The sequence below is a fragment of the Mobula birostris genome, chromosome 2, assembly GCF_030028105.1.
Source record: "Mobula birostris isolate sMobBir1 chromosome 2, sMobBir1.hap1, whole genome shotgun sequence".
NCBI classification, from domain to species: Eukaryota; Metazoa; Chordata; class Chondrichthyes; order Myliobatiformes; family Myliobatidae; genus Mobula; species Mobula birostris.
In genome coordinates this window covers 13,435,831-13,451,378 of record NC_092371.1, presented here as the reverse complement: position 1 = coordinate 13,451,378, position 15,548 = coordinate 13,435,831, and the positions used below count along the sequence as shown (strand labels likewise).

Below are 15,548 nucleotides of genomic sequence, written 5' to 3'. Positions count from 1 at the left end.
AATTTGTTTTTCTCCTCATATAAATCAGGACATAGCAGAGAAGTTGCTATTCTCATCTCAAGCCAGCTAAGTTTTGAAAAAGTATTCGGTGGGAGATAAGGAGGGTTGATATATTCTGGTAAGGGGGAATATAGACGAAAATTCAGTTACTCTATTGAATATATATGCACCCTTAGGAAGTGATATTAGTTTCTTTCAGAAAATTACTAATATTATGGTAACGGAAACAGAAGGTCTCCTGATAATGTGGGGGAGACTTAAATTTACAATTACAACCAAAGTTAGACTCTTCCAATAGAAAAACCTATGAAACAAAATCCTTACATAAGAGAGTTAATACACTTTTTGAGTATGTTGGTCTAATTGATATATGGAGGGACCTTTTCCCCGCTAGAAGGGATTACACTCATTATTCTGCCCCCTCCCCATTCTGTATATATGAGAATATACTATTTCATAACATTTGGAAATGACAAAGACAAAATAAACACCTGTGGAATTGGGACAATAGATGTAAGTGACCAAAACCTGTTGATTTTGACCTACAACCAAAGAGTACTATTTGGAAACTAAATTCAAGTCCACTCAATGATCACTACTTTAAGGAACAAATTAAAATTAGAATTTAATGATAATGGAGAGGTTTCACCTCTCATTCTATGGGATACTCTGAAGGCTGTCTTAAGAGGGAAAATTATAGTGATATCTTCATATAAGAAAAAAATAAGGAATAAAACATTAGAGGAATCACAAAATAGGCTGAAGGAACTAGAAAAAAAACACAAATTGAATTTGGCACAGGATATGTTAGAGGAAATTTTAAAAATTAGGAATGAAATTAATAGTTTGACTACGCAAGAAATCAGGAAAAATTTAATGTTTCTGAAACAGAGACATTATGAAAGTGGATCTAAGTCTGTGAAAATACTGGTGGAGAAACTGAAGAAAAAGATAGCAAAAAATACAATTCATAGAATTAGGGATCCAAGAACAAAAATGATTAAAAAAAAAAATAAGCTAAGAGAAATTCAAGCAGCTTTTGTAATGTTTTACAAAACTCGATATTCCAAAGTTCCAGGGGAAAGCATAACCCAAACTGACACTTTCCTGAATTCTCATGAGTTGCCCACTTTAAGCGAAGAACAAAATAGAACAATGACTGCTGACATAACTGAAGCTGAACTAAAAACTACAATTAGTAGGCTTAAATTAAGCAAGTCACCGGGTCCAGATGGATATACAGCAGAGTGGTACAAAGAATTTAAAACTGAGTTAATTCCTGTCTTACTCTCCACACTGAACTGGGCTCTAAAAAAGGCACAAATGTCACCCAACTGGATGGAAGCGATAATCTCAGCTATACTGAAAGAAGGCAAGGATAAAATGGAATGTGGGTCATTTAGACCAATATCCGTTCTTAATGTAGATTATAGATTATTTACCTCCATCATGGCCAAACGATTAGAAGAGTTTCTACCCATACTGATACATAAAGATCGGACAGGTTTTATACAACAACGCCAAACACAAGACAATATACAAAGGACAGTATGGATCACATACAAAAAAATAAAATTGAAGCAATAGTGATAAACGTGGACGCTTAAAAGGCATTTGATTCGGTGAATTGGAATTTGCTTTACAGAGTTTTACATAGATTTGGTTTCCATGACATAATTATCAAAACTATACAGGCATTATATGACAACCCTATTGCTAGGATTAAAATCAATGGATATTTATCAAATAGTTTTACCCTAGAAAGGGACATGAGATGGGTTTGTGCATGGTCACCGATACTCTTCGCATTATATCTGGAACCATTAGCTCAACACATCAGACAAAATGAAGGTATCAGGGGAATTACTATTAAAGGGACAGAGCATAAGTTGGCCTGTTATGCGGATGACATTTTGATCTATATAGGGCAACCAACATACTCTTTACCTAAATTGATGCAATCCTTTGAACAATATGGTCAATTATCAGGATACAAGATCAACACAATTACTTTCATATAACCATAGCCCACCAAGAGAAATTGAAAGTAGATATCCTTGGGCAGGGCAAACAGAGTCTGTCAAATATTTGGGCATCATTATGCCAAAAGATTTGTCAAAATTATCAAAATGCAATTATCAGCCTATAGATTAAAAAATTAAGGAAGATATAACAATATAGAACCTAATTCCTTTTTTTAATCTCAGTTCAAGGATTGAATCCATTAAAATGAATATATTGCCCAGACTATTATATCTCGTTCAGACCTTACCAACAGAGATTAATCAGAATCAATTCAATGAATGGAACAAAATGTTATCAAGATATATATAGCAAAGTAAAAGGCCTAGAGTTTGTCTCAAAACTTTGCAATTAGCCAATGAAAAGGGGGGATGGGGCCCACCTTCTCTTAGAGATTATTATTTTGCAGCACAGATGAGAGCTGTGATATGCTGGTGCAACCCATATGACGGTCAATGGAAAAACATTGAGGAGAGGATACTTCCCACCCCCATACAGGCAATTTTGGCTGATTACAAACTACAAAGGTACATAAATACTATTGATGGGTGAAATGGACTCTTAAACTATGGTAAACTATTATAAAAGAATATAAGCTAGAGGGAGATAATGCAATTCTTAAATGGCATGCATATGACTCGGATTTTACGCCGAATAAACTGGATGCTAGATTTAAGGACTGGACAGCTAAAGGAATAACAGTTCTTTGCAATATAATGAAAAAATGAACACTGTTCAGTTTTGAAATGCTCAAAGAGAAACACTTATTAGAAAAACAAGACTTTTATCGGTATCTACAGATGTGACAGTATGTTAATAGGAGGGTTAAAAATGTAACCAAGGCAAGTACATGTTTGATAGAGCCATTTAGAAAAGCATATAATTCAGATAACGGTTGTAGAATCATTTCGAGCATGTATAAGGGTTTGTCAAATCTTAAAACACATTCGACTTCATACATTGAAACAAAATGGGAGAAGGAAGGAGGGATAATAATATCTGAGGAAGAATGGACATTAATATAGAGGTATCAATGGAAGTGTACCAGTTCACAGAAATGGAGGGAGTTCGGGTGGAAAAACTTGGTAAGATATTCTATTACACCCTCTCAGAAATCCCATTATGATAGTAACCTCCCTGTTAGCTGGAGAAATTGTGAAAATCAAAATGCAAACCATTATCATATTTTCTGGGATTGCCCCTTTATCAAAGACTATTGGAGTGGCATACACAATGCCCTACGAAATATCTTTAAATGTGAAATACCCTTAGAAAGTAAGACCATATATTTTGGGTATATACCTCAAGAATGGTTGAAAAGAGATAAATATTTAATGAATATACTGCTGGTGGCTGGTAAAAAGACCCTTACCAGGAAATGGTTATCACAGGAGAGCCCAACTTTAAATGTATGGATGGAAATTACAATGGACATTTACAAAATGGGAGAAGATAACAGCATCTGTTAATCATAAGTTGGAACAATTTGATTCATACTGGGAAAAATGGTTTAACTACATCAGGGGCCCCCTACCTTTTTTGCACTGTGGTTTTGTTTAATATTGACAATATTCTTGCGGACTGGCCGACCGGGGGGGGGGGGGGGGGGGGGGAGGGGGGGTTGTTCAAGTAGGGTTGCCAACTTTCTCACTCCCAAATAAGGGTAAGGGACAAAAGTAGCCATCAAATCCTGGGACACATGTGTTTACCTCAGGAAAGACTACTATGACCATGAAGCCTTGCGCGGGCACCGGTGTGTGCATACGTGCCGATTTTTTTCCCCACAAATCGGTTTTGGCTTAATCTTCCTGACTACACTGTAAATACATTATTTCTTCTTTATATAGGTTGTGTACTTATCATATCATTCCTGCTTTTACTATAGGTTAGTGTTATTTTAGGTTTTATGTGTTATTTGGTATGATTTGTTAGGTTATTTTTTGGGTCTGGGAACGCTCAAAAATTTTTCCCTTCTAAATTAATGGTAATTGCTTCTGTGCTTTACGCCATTTCGGCACGAAAGGTTTCATAGGAACGCTCTACCTTAGCGGGGGAAATATGGGACAAGAGCGGTCCTGTATAGGACAAATCAATTTAGCCTAATATACAGGATGTCCCAGCAAATACAGGACAGTTGGCAACCCTAGGTTCAAGTTCAGTGCGTGACAGGGAATGAGGAAAGGTGCAGTTGACTCATATCCTTTCCTCGCGGCCCAGTAGCACATGCTTTGCGACCTGGTACTGGTCCGCGGCCCGGTGGTTGGGGACCGCTGAGCTACATAACACCTCATAGGCCTGATTTTATCCTCACAAATCAGTGAATATGTTGTAAAATAAAAGATCACTCCCTTCTTGTACATAGTTTTCTCCTTTTGCTTGTTCTTTCTTTCCTCTCTTTTCTACAGGTGTATAGCTCAGATAAATATAATGTGGAGATTTGTGACAAGTATAATTATATGATATATATGTATAATATCTGAAATACATCTTATGGAAATGTTTGTTTGATGATGAACTTCAATAAAAAATAAATTACAAAAAAAAAGAACGAATTGGAAGATCTCAGTCAGCACTGTATTATTCTGAGTGAATCATTACCGATGGTTCAGAGCAGGGCTGTGATATTAGAAGGTATGAATATACAGATAGCCTGTCGGCTAACGAAAATAAAGAATTTAGAGGTGACTTGAAGGGCCGGTTGGGAACCTGATCCCACTAAGGTTCAAGCTATGTTGAGATGGGGCGACAATCCTACTGTGGAGCTGGGAGGTGGGGATGTCTGGCTGGATGATGAAGATGAGGGGGAGCGAGTAGCATGGACCCCTCAGTTTAATCCCAGAGATGACCACCTTCTCTGTGTGTGTGTCTGAAATAGTACGGGCCAGCCCAGTAATTACACATTCCCACAGCCACCATGGGGGGCATTGACCCACAGCTTCTTCCTCTCGGGGGAGAAAGCTCAGGAACGTGGGGGGATGGTGTAATGGAGAAGTTCAAGACAACAGAGCTCAGAGAATTCTCCACTGATGAATTAACGAGTTTAGAGGATAGGTACAGACAAAAGGCTGGGGGTCTATGGCCGTGTGCTTATTGAGGATATGGGATGAGGGAGGTATCGGTGTGTCTATCTAATAGAGAGATGAATGCTTTAGGAAGCCTATTGTCCCAACACGTGATCAACAATGCCCTGAGGACACTGCTTGTTTCCCTAAGCAGAATGTGTCACTATGGATTCAGTTAATGTCAGCAGTTAAACTGAATAACCACTCTTACTGAACAGAATTTAAAACCCCAAGTGTGATGGAAAACAGAACTAAACCACCATAGTGGTATCCCACTGGAGAACATTGAATCAACTTCTGGAATGGCGGGGGGGACACACGGTTACGGAGGTGGTTTTCCCAATAATAGCACCAGCTGCTGGTCATCCTGTAATACAGCGATTCAGTTATTACAAGGATAGAGTATGTAGAAGAGGGCGTGTGTGGCCAAGTACGAAAGTTAGATAAGCAGATGGGAAGTGGGGGATCCTGCATATCCCGTAAATAAATGTTTTTAGTCATAGTCATAGTCATACTTTATTGATCCCAGGTGAAATTGGTTTTCGTTACAGTTGCACCATAAATAATAAATAGTAATACAACCATAAATAGTTAAATAGTAATATGTAAATTATGCCAGTAAATTATGAAATAAGTCCAGGACCAGCCTATTGGCTCAGGGTGTCTGACCCTCCAAGGGAGGAGTTGTGAAGTTTGATGGCCACGGGCAGGAATGACTTCCTATGACACTCAGTGCTGCATCTCGGGTGGAATGAGTCTCTAGCTGAATGTACTCCTGTGCCCACCCAGTACATTATGTAGTGGATGGGAGACACTGACCAAGATGGCATGCAACTTGGACAGCATCCTCTTTTCAGACACCACCGTGTGAGAGTCCAGTTCCATCCCCACAACATCACTGGCCTAAATCTGGGGTTCTGGAGGAGCAGGTAAATGGGTTTCCAACATCCACCCTCTGTGCAAGGTGGAAATGCTGTCGGGGGAGCAAGAAAGGGAGACTGTTGAGGGAAAAAGGTCATTCTTCAAGTCCTCAGCTGATAAGGGTTCCTTTTATCCTCTGCCAGACTCCTCACATTCCATTCAGGGTTCCCTGCAAAAGGTATTGGCTAACGTTCACCAGGGGGTGGGTTAGTGGCTCATTGTTGAAGGGAGGGGGTCATTTGAACTGCATCCCTCTTGTGAGGGGTGTGTGTGTGCGCGCGCACGCACGTGTGTGGACTTTGACTTTAAGAGACTCTGTGGATGTGTTGGATCCTGCCAAGTTGGTTTGTCCTTATCAGTTGTTCTCTGATAAGTGCTGTCTCTCTGTGAGAAATTAACTGTCTGTTTTAAGTTTTTTCAGTTCCATAGGAAGTTTTAAAGAAGAGGAATACAGCCCTGGCTTTGTGATTTGTGTTGTGTGTTGTGTGTTCTAATCTGTTACTTTGTTTCTTGTGATTGTTTAGCCAGTTACTTTGTTATTTGTTTCCCCATGTAACTGGTTTTAAGAATGAGTCATTTTTCATACTGGCCGCATGAAATTTGAGTAGAAATTTGAGCAATTTTATTCTGGATATGAGATGCGCAGATTTCAGAGTGAATTGAGCATTTGGAGAGCAATTTTTGCAGTTCTATTGTTTTTGTGTATTCTAAATGTCCAGTGATTAATCAGGAGCAAGTACATTTGTATCTCCCTGCATCACAGAATGCTTGGATGGAGACAATGTTTCCATCGTAGGTGAGTTGAGGACCAGAGGGAAGAGCCTCAGAATGTCCCTTTAGAAGGGGCGTCACGGTAGTGTTGTGGATTGCTTGATGCTCTACAACACTTACAATCCCAGTTCAATGTTTGTACGTTCTCCCCATGACCATCCAGGTGCTCCGGTTTCTTCCCACGTTCCAAAGACGTACTGGTCAGGGGTGGTGAAGTGTGGGCGTGCTCTGTTGGTGCTGGAAGCATGGTGACAATTTTGGGCACATCCTCAGTCAGTGTTGGTTGTTGACACAATTTCACTCTGTGTTTTGATGTACACATGACAAATAAAGCTAATCTCTTTGACTAAGCTGAGGAGGAATTTTGGAGGTGGGTGGTGAATCTGTGAAATTCATTGTTACAGATGGCTGTGGGGGCCAAGTCCCTGGGTGTATTAAGGCAGAGGTTGACAGATTCTTGCTTAAAGGTTACAGGTGAGAATGGGTTAAGTTGTCAGCCCTGATTGAATGATAGGGCTGACTCGAGGAGCCGAATGGCCGAAATCTACCCCAATATTTTATGGTCAGCCAATTCGCATTTCGTCCCTTCTGACCCCCCTCCCCTCACAGAGACCAGGGAGAGTTTTTAATAATACTTGTTCCAAAGACTTTGAAAGGAAATAAGGGTACGTACAAACCGGCTGGAGTTATTGTTCCGCACCGTCTTTGCGTTCCCGAAAGCCTCCAGTAAAGGGTTGGACTTCAGGATGATATCCTTCACTTGCTGTAGGAGACAAGGAAACAGGAAACGGGTCAATCCCACCCGTGCAGAGAGATCAGTCGCGTGAAGAAACACTGAAGAGTCGCTTCCCTGTGTTTTCAAATGTCCCGCTGCTATCTAGAAGTGTTTCTTTGGCCAAGAGTCACTTTAACATTTCCTGTATGTTCAGGTATTCCTGCAGGTACAATCAGTCAATGTAGAGGGTGGGGAATCTGTGAAACCCTAAGGCACCACGGTAGTGTAGCGGGTAGTGAAATGCTATTACAGCTCGGGGCATCCTCTGTACGTTCTCCTGGTGGGATGCATGGGATTTCTCCGGGGGCTCTGGTTTCCTCCCACAGTCCAACTGGTCGTTGTAGTTGGGCTAGGGTTAAGTCAGGAGTCGCTGGGAGGTGCGACCCGTATTTCACGCTGTGTCCCAATAAGCGAATAAATCAGCTGATCTCACGTATCTAAGGCCGCACTCAAACTGTAACTTGTACATTGCGTTTTAGGGCACTTTTTAGATGACATTCAGTATTTGTTAGGCTTGTGCTGCATCAGACCCAGACTTGTTCTCCTTTACACCAGTGAACAAGCTTGAATCGTGAAAGGAGCCACAGACAGCTATGGGCACAGCTCAGTGTATCACCGGAACCAGCCTCCCCTCTGCCTACACTTCTCACTGCCCCAGTAAAGCATCCAGCAGAACCAAAGACCCCACCCACCCCCGACACTGTCTCTTCTCCCCTCTCCCTTCGGGCAGAAGGTACAAAAGCCTGAAGGCTCGTACTATCTGGCTCACAGTCTGTCCCATTATCACCGGACTACTGAACAGTTCCCTCGTACGAGAAGGTGCCCTCACAATTTACCTTGGCAAGGCCTTGTGCCTTATCGTCTGCCTGCACTGCACTTTCTCTATGACTGTAACACTTTATTCTGCATTTTGTTACTGCTTTTTCCTGTGTAGTACAAACTACTGGAGTTTTAAATGATCTGCATGGACGGCATACAAAACTAAGCTTTCCACTGTCCCCCGGTACAAGTGGGAGGGGCGGAGGGAGAGAGTGGGGCAAGGGGGTAGGGGTAAGGCAGTGACAGAGCGAGGAGGGGGAAGAGGGAGAGGGCGGCAGGCAGGTGAACGGAGAGAGGGGAGGAGATGACGAGCCATCCACACAGCTGACCTGTTTCATCCCTGAGGTCGGAACGGCTGCAGAGGAATGCTGGCTCTGGGTCAGTGCCAAGGGGGCAGGAGCATTCCCCTGGGTCACTGGGGTTCACAGTCTCTCTGGGGAGTCGGCCAGCTCACTCAGTTGCCAGCTCCTTTCACAGATTACTTCCAGCGCTGTGTGGGAACACAGACTGACCAGTGAGCTGAATACAGACTGCCAGAACCAGGACAGAAGGCAGCGGTGCCAAACAGCAGGAGGGCGATCGTGCTGGAGTTGGCAAAGGCAGGGAGCCGGAGAGAGGGTGCTGAAGTCAAGGTAAAACTTTTAGGAGAGCAAAAGGCAGCATCATGGAGCAGGGAATGGAGCCGGAGACTACGTCAATGACTTCTCCTGGGAACTGCTAGAGTGGTGAAAGAGCTCGAAAACAAGTTCTTCCAGTCAGTACACGGACAGCGGTGACCGGAAACAAGTTTTTCCAGTCGGTATACGGACAGCAGTGACCGGAAACAAGTTTTTCCCAGTCGGTACACGGACAGTGGTGACCGGAAACAAGTTTTTCCAGTCGGTATACGGACAGCAGTGACCGGAAACAAGTTTTTCCCAGTCGGTACACAGACAGTGGTGACCAGAAACAAGTTTTCCAGTCGGGACACGGATGGGTCGCCAAGGTAGCATAGTGGTTAGCCCGACATTCTTACAGCTCTGGGCATCAAGAGTTCAATTCTCGTGCTGTCTGTAAGAAGTTTATGCATCGTCCCCATGGAATGTGTGGGTATCCTCAGGGTGCTCCAGTTTCCTCCTACAGTCCAAAGACTTACTGGTTAGTATGTCCTGTGCTTAGGCTACAGTTAAATAGGTGGTTTGCTGGGCGGTGGGGTACGAGGGGCTGAAAGGGCCCATTCCACACTGTATCTCTAACTAAATAAAAATTCTCCAGGCCGCCTGTTGCTTCTGCAGGCTGGAAAAGGCTGCGCGCCACATATACATTACGTGGAGTGTGCAAGGTCACAGCCCCTATTCTCACATCTGTGGGAGCTGCTCCTCTTCGTCTGGCTGCATTTTGGCCCTACACTCTTCATCTTTGCTCATCCAGTACGGAGGGGTGCAGAAAAGAGGAGGTTGTCCTAGTAAATCTGCTCCTGGGCTGTGTAAGGTAGCTATCCATGGGTCCTGGAGATGGGCAGTGGAGATTTCTGCCTGGACTGGGTAAGATAGGTAGCCGTGGGTCCTGGAGATCAGCAGCGGAGGGTTAGAGATGGGCAGTGGAATGTTCTGCCCGGACTGGTTAAGATAGCTATCCATGGGTCCTGGAGACGGGCAGTGGAGATTTCCACCTGAGCTGTGTAAGACAGGTACCCGTGGGTCCTGGAGATGAGCAGTGGAGGGTTTTACAGATGGACAGTGGAGTGTTCTGCCCAGACTGGTTAAGATAGCTACCCATGGGTCCTGGAGACGGGCAGTGGAGTGTTCTGCCTGGGCTGGGTAAGATAACTACCTGTGGGTCCTGGAGTTGGGCCGTGGAGATTCCCGCCCAGGCTGGGTAAGATAGCTATCCGTTGGTCCTGGAGTTGGGCAGTGGAGATTTCCGCCCACGCTGGGTAAGATAACTACCTGTGGGTCCTGGAGTTGGGCCGTGGAGATTTCTGCCTGGGTTGGGTAAGATAGCTCTCCGTTGGTCCTGGAGTTGGGCAGTGGAGGGCTCTGCCCAGGCTGACAATGTTCGGGGGTATTTCCGTGCCCGGTGAGCTGTGGAAAAGAACATGCTGTGTCCACTGGGAACACAAAGGTATATTAAGACCATTGGGCACAGTGGAGGATAAATGCCATCTCAATAAGGATGGTAATCTGTTAGTTTCGTCTGTGAGAGTCATGATTTGTCTGATTTTAGTATGTAATATGATTGTACTCTGGTGGTTTGAATTCATAATAAATGTAAAAATTAAGAGCTGAGACACGAAGGGCAGAGGGAACAGTCACATGTCCTCAAGCAGAAAGTGGAGAAAGAGGGGCTGGATTGTGGGGCTTCTGACGACCTGTGAAGTTCAGAATGTCCTCCGGAGAGCAGAGAGATTCTACAAAACACCACTAAACTACCCCATCCACCTTCTTTCACCTTCAACCTGATCTCCCCCTACCCCACCTCCTTATTCTGCCTCCTGCTCCCTTCCTCTCCAGTCCTGAAGAAGGGTTTTGAGCCAAAACATCGACTGTTCATTCCTCTCCACAGATGCTGCCTGACCTGCTGAGCCCCTCTCATAACGTTTTCTGCATGTTCAGCATCTGCAGAATCTCTCGTATTTAATATTTCAGTAATCTTGTCTGTGTGTATATCGTATGATTAAGCATGTCTGTTCATTTAAATAATTAGTTATCGGTTACATGGGTAAAAATTATGTAAATTGCAAACATCATCTTGCTACCACGAGGTGCGTGCGCGCCTCACTGAAAGTAAACACGAAGCTCGACCCATATTCCTGGACTCCTGTGTCTTCCTTTGAATTAGTTTAACGCTTTGAACAAATATCACGCTTGTGTTTATGATTTATTCAAGGACAGTTCAGTATGGTTTACTGATTTCCCGTGGAAAGTGGTTGCATCGCGGCTACAGCGTCGGGATCGCAGGGAGCTGCAGGGTGTAGTGGAATCATTCCTCCCCACCATCGGCAGTTTATGCAGGAGATGCTCAAGATCCCCCCGTCCAGGCCATGCCACCTTCTCACAGCCCCCATCGGCCAAGAGGTCCAGAAGCCTGAAGTTCCACCTCACCAGGTTCAGGAACGACTACTTCCCTTCAACCATTCGGTTCTTGAACCGACCCGACTGGCACAACCCACATCACGGCCTGGGTGCTTTGCAATGCAATGGACTCTGTTACTTTTCACTCTGATTGGGCTTTAATGTTCCCCTGGTCAATGCAGCTTATCTGATGCTCTGAGCCTGTGATGCTGCTACAAGCAGGTTTCTCAATGCTCCCGTGAAGACATGGAACTCTGCTTTTTCGCTTTACTTATTTAGAACGCGGAGTGGACCTTCCAGCACTTCGAGCTGCAACCCCTGACGACCCCAACTTAACCCTAACCTAATCACAAGACAATTTACAATGGCCATTAGCGGCATGGTAGCGTAGGGGGCAGCACAACACTTTACGGTGCAAGCGACCCGACTGCTGCCTGTAAGACATTCGTACGTTCTCCCTGTGACCCGGGTTCAATTCCCACTGCTGCCCGTAAGACGTTCATACGTTCTCCCTGTGACCTGGGTTCAATTCCCACTGCTGCCCGTAAGACGTTTGTACGTTCTCCCTGTGACCTGGGTTCAATTCCCACTGCTGCCCGTAAGACGTTCGTACGTTCTCCCTGTGACCCGGGTTCAATTCCCACTGCTGCCTGTAAGACGTTCCTACGTTCTCCCTGCGACACGACTGCTGCCTGTATGACGTTGGTACGCTCTCCCTGCGACCATGTGGGTTTTCTCTGGGTGCTCCGGTTTCCTCCCACAGTCCAAAGACATGCCGGCTGGTAGGTTAAGTTGGTCATTGTAAATTATCCCGTGAACGGCGCAGCTCAAAGGGCTGAATGCGCACCACATCTCTATAAATAAATAAATCTACCCGGAACATCTTTGGACTGTGGGAGGAAACCGGAGCACCCGGAGAAAACCCACACGTTCCATAGTGAGGACGTACAGTGACCCTTTAGAGAGGACGCTGGGATTGAACTGTGAACTCTGATACTCAGAGCTGTAATAGCCTCATGCTCACTGCCACGTTACCATGGCAACTGACAATGAACTCGACTTTGACTTCGAGGGGGCTTCAACATAGCCTGTGGTGAAGAAGGTGGGGTAACAGTCTTGATGCTGAACTCACCTGAACCTTGGGACCTCCTCCCGACACTTTGGAGATGTAACTCATTATAAACTTGGCGCCTACAGTTTTCCCAGCTCCACTTTCCCCACTGCAAAGAGAGAGAGAAAAGTCAACGGAAGTATTTACGCAGGGCAATTGATAAGTTCGTGGCCTATGGTAGGAGGAGTCAATTTTAGAAAACCTAGCACATTTATTTTTCAACATAGTCCCCTCCTACATTTACACACTTGGTCCAGCCGTCATGGAGCATACGGATCTTGGACCTCCAGAAAGTGACAACAGCAGGGGTGACTGATAAGTTTGTGGCCTAAGGTAGAAGGAGATGAGTTATTAACTTCAAACTTTCTGCTTTATCACTCAAAGAGTTGAATTGCACCTGCATGTAACGAGAGCTGTATAACTCATCTCCTTCTACCTTAGGCCACAAACCTATCAATCACCCCAGCTGTGGACCACTTCCTGAAGGTTCAAGACGCCGACTTCTACAAAGGGATCCATATGTTCCATGACCGCTGGACTAAGTGTGTAAATGTAGGAGGGGACTATGTTGAAAAATACATGTGCAGGTTTTCTAAAATTGACTCCTTCTACCTTAGGCCACGAACTTATCAATCACCCCTCGTATATTGGCAAAGGAGCAGGGTCGGGTTCCCACTCAGGAGTGGGGCTGGGCTGAGCAACGAGGGACGGCTACTGGAGCTGTATAATACGTCTTTGTGTTGGGTTCAGGAGGGATGAGGAGTATTTGGAAAAGGTGCAGCAGAGGGTCATCAGGCTGCTGCCTGGATTAGAGGGGATGAGCTACAATGGGTTATGGCATCATACGGCAAGGAAATAGGCCCTTCTGCCCAACTGGTCTCTGCTGATCACAGCATTCACCCTCCTAGTCCCCGTTACCTGCGTTCGGCCCATAACCCTCCCCTCCACAGACTTATCCAAATGCCTCTTAAATGTTTCAATTCTCCCCACCCTGACCACTTTCTCTGGCAGCTCATTCTAGGTACTGTGTGTAAAGAAGTTACCTCTCAATCTCTCCCCTCTTACATCGCGTCCGTTAGATTCCAATCACATTCGTATTCCGTTATTCTTCTTGTCACTGAGCTCTCCTCCTTTGTATTTCATAATTTATTTACTTAGCAGTACAACATGGAGCAGGCTCTGCTGCACAGAAATCCACCTGATTTAACACTATCCTAGTCACCGGACAATTTACAATGACCAATTAGCCTAAGCGGTACGCCTCTGGACTGTGGGAGGAAACCAGAAAACCTGAAGGAAACCCACGCCGGTCACAGGGAGAACGTACAAATTTCCTTACAAAGGTCACCGGAACTGAACTCCAAACTCCGATGGCCCAGGCTATCACTCATTTTCACTCACCCCATCACTGAACTGTTCCCACAACCTGCGGACTCACTTACAAGGACTCTTCATCTCATGTTCCCTCGATATTTATTGCTTAATAATAATATTTAATTAATATCATTTTCTCTTTTGTATTTGCGGAGTTTGTTGTCCATGGCACTCTGTCCTGTTGGGGTGATCTTCCATAGGTCCTGTTTGTGTTTCCTGGATTTACTGAGTCTGCCCACAACAAAATGAATCTCAGGATTGTATATGGTGACATGTACATTCATTGATAATAAATTTATTTTTGAACTTTGAGTTTGAATGGCAGCATGTTAACTGCTACGCTACTGTGGTGCCCCTAAATTTTAAGAAATCATATTAATATTATTTTATATTAACATAGGAAATTAAAGAGAGGGTGGACTAACTTGGGTTGTTTTCTCAGAGAGTCGGAGGTTATAGATGGACGGCCAGAATGTTTCTCCGCCAGGGCAGGAATGTTGAGGGCACAGATTGAAGAGGAGAAAGGGAGAGTTTAAAAGGGATGAGCGAGGCATGTTTTATTTACACAGAGAGGGACGGGTGCCTGGAACGGGCTGCTGGGTGAGATAAGAAAGTGGCCGTGAATATGCAGGGACAGAGCGATGTGGGTCACATGCGGTCAAGAAGGGGTTAGTTTAATTTGGCATCATGCTTGACATAATTATGGTTAATACCAGGTGATTACAGGACTAGTTATTACCCTTCAACCATCATGTTCCTGAATCAGTGAAGATAAGTTCACGTACCTTAATACTGAACTATTCCCACAACCAATGGACTCACTTTCAAGGGCTCCACAGCTTATGTTCCCAACAATATTTATTCATTTTACACAGTTTGTCTTTTGCACACTGGCCATTAGTCGGTCTGATTCTAATTTTTCATTGGTTTGTATTGTGTTTTACTGTGATTGCTCACAAGAAAATGAATCTCAGGGTTGTATATGGCAACATATACCTACTTTGATAATAAATTTACTTTGAACTTTTTAAACTCTGAAAGTATAGGATGATGTTAAAGGTAGGTTTATTTTAAACACAGAGGGTGGCGGATGTGCAAAACGCCCTGCCAGGGGTGGTGGTAGAGGCAGGTATGTTAGGGGCATTAAGAAACGTTTAGATAGTCACGTCGCTGACTGAAAAATGGAGGGATATGTGAGAGTGAAGGGTTAGATTGACCCTAGAGTAGGTTAAAAGGACGGCACAACGTTGTGGATGAAGGGCCTGTGATGTTCTATATTCCAGGGACAGAACATTGGTTTTGTAGTTGTCATAGCTGGGGGGAGGGCACAGTGGGGATAATCTCCTACTACCTCAATAGCGTGTGTCTCAAATAGCCTTCGACAAGCAAGTCCAGCTCTTAGCCTTCACAGACAGCTTAGCTACTAAGCCAAGTGGAACAGTTTCTAGAAAGGGCAAAGGGGGGTGGGGTTGCTGGCACTTTAAAACCAGTCACCTCAGGCCAATGGGGCTCATCTAGAAGGAGGGAAACTTGGATCTCAAACCTCTGCTGCCTTGTGTCTACACCTACTCATGGGAAAGGCTTCAGGAGCAAATCCCAAGGAAAAATCCAGAGCCGGAGTCCTTAAGGCAGTCCAACGC

At 44.4% G+C, this 15,548-nt stretch overlaps 1 protein-coding gene across 1 annotated transcript in view; it reads right to left on the bottom strand.

Moving 5' to 3' along the window:
* Positions 1–15,548, bottom strand: part of myo1eb (myosin IEb) — a 133,087-nt gene that overhangs the window by 76,071 nt on the left and 41,468 nt on the right. The window contains 2 exon segments of the mRNA XM_072283518.1: positions 7,450–7,539; positions 12,556–12,643. Coding sequence (XP_072139619.1) covers positions 7,450–7,539; positions 12,556–12,643 — 178 coding nt within the window.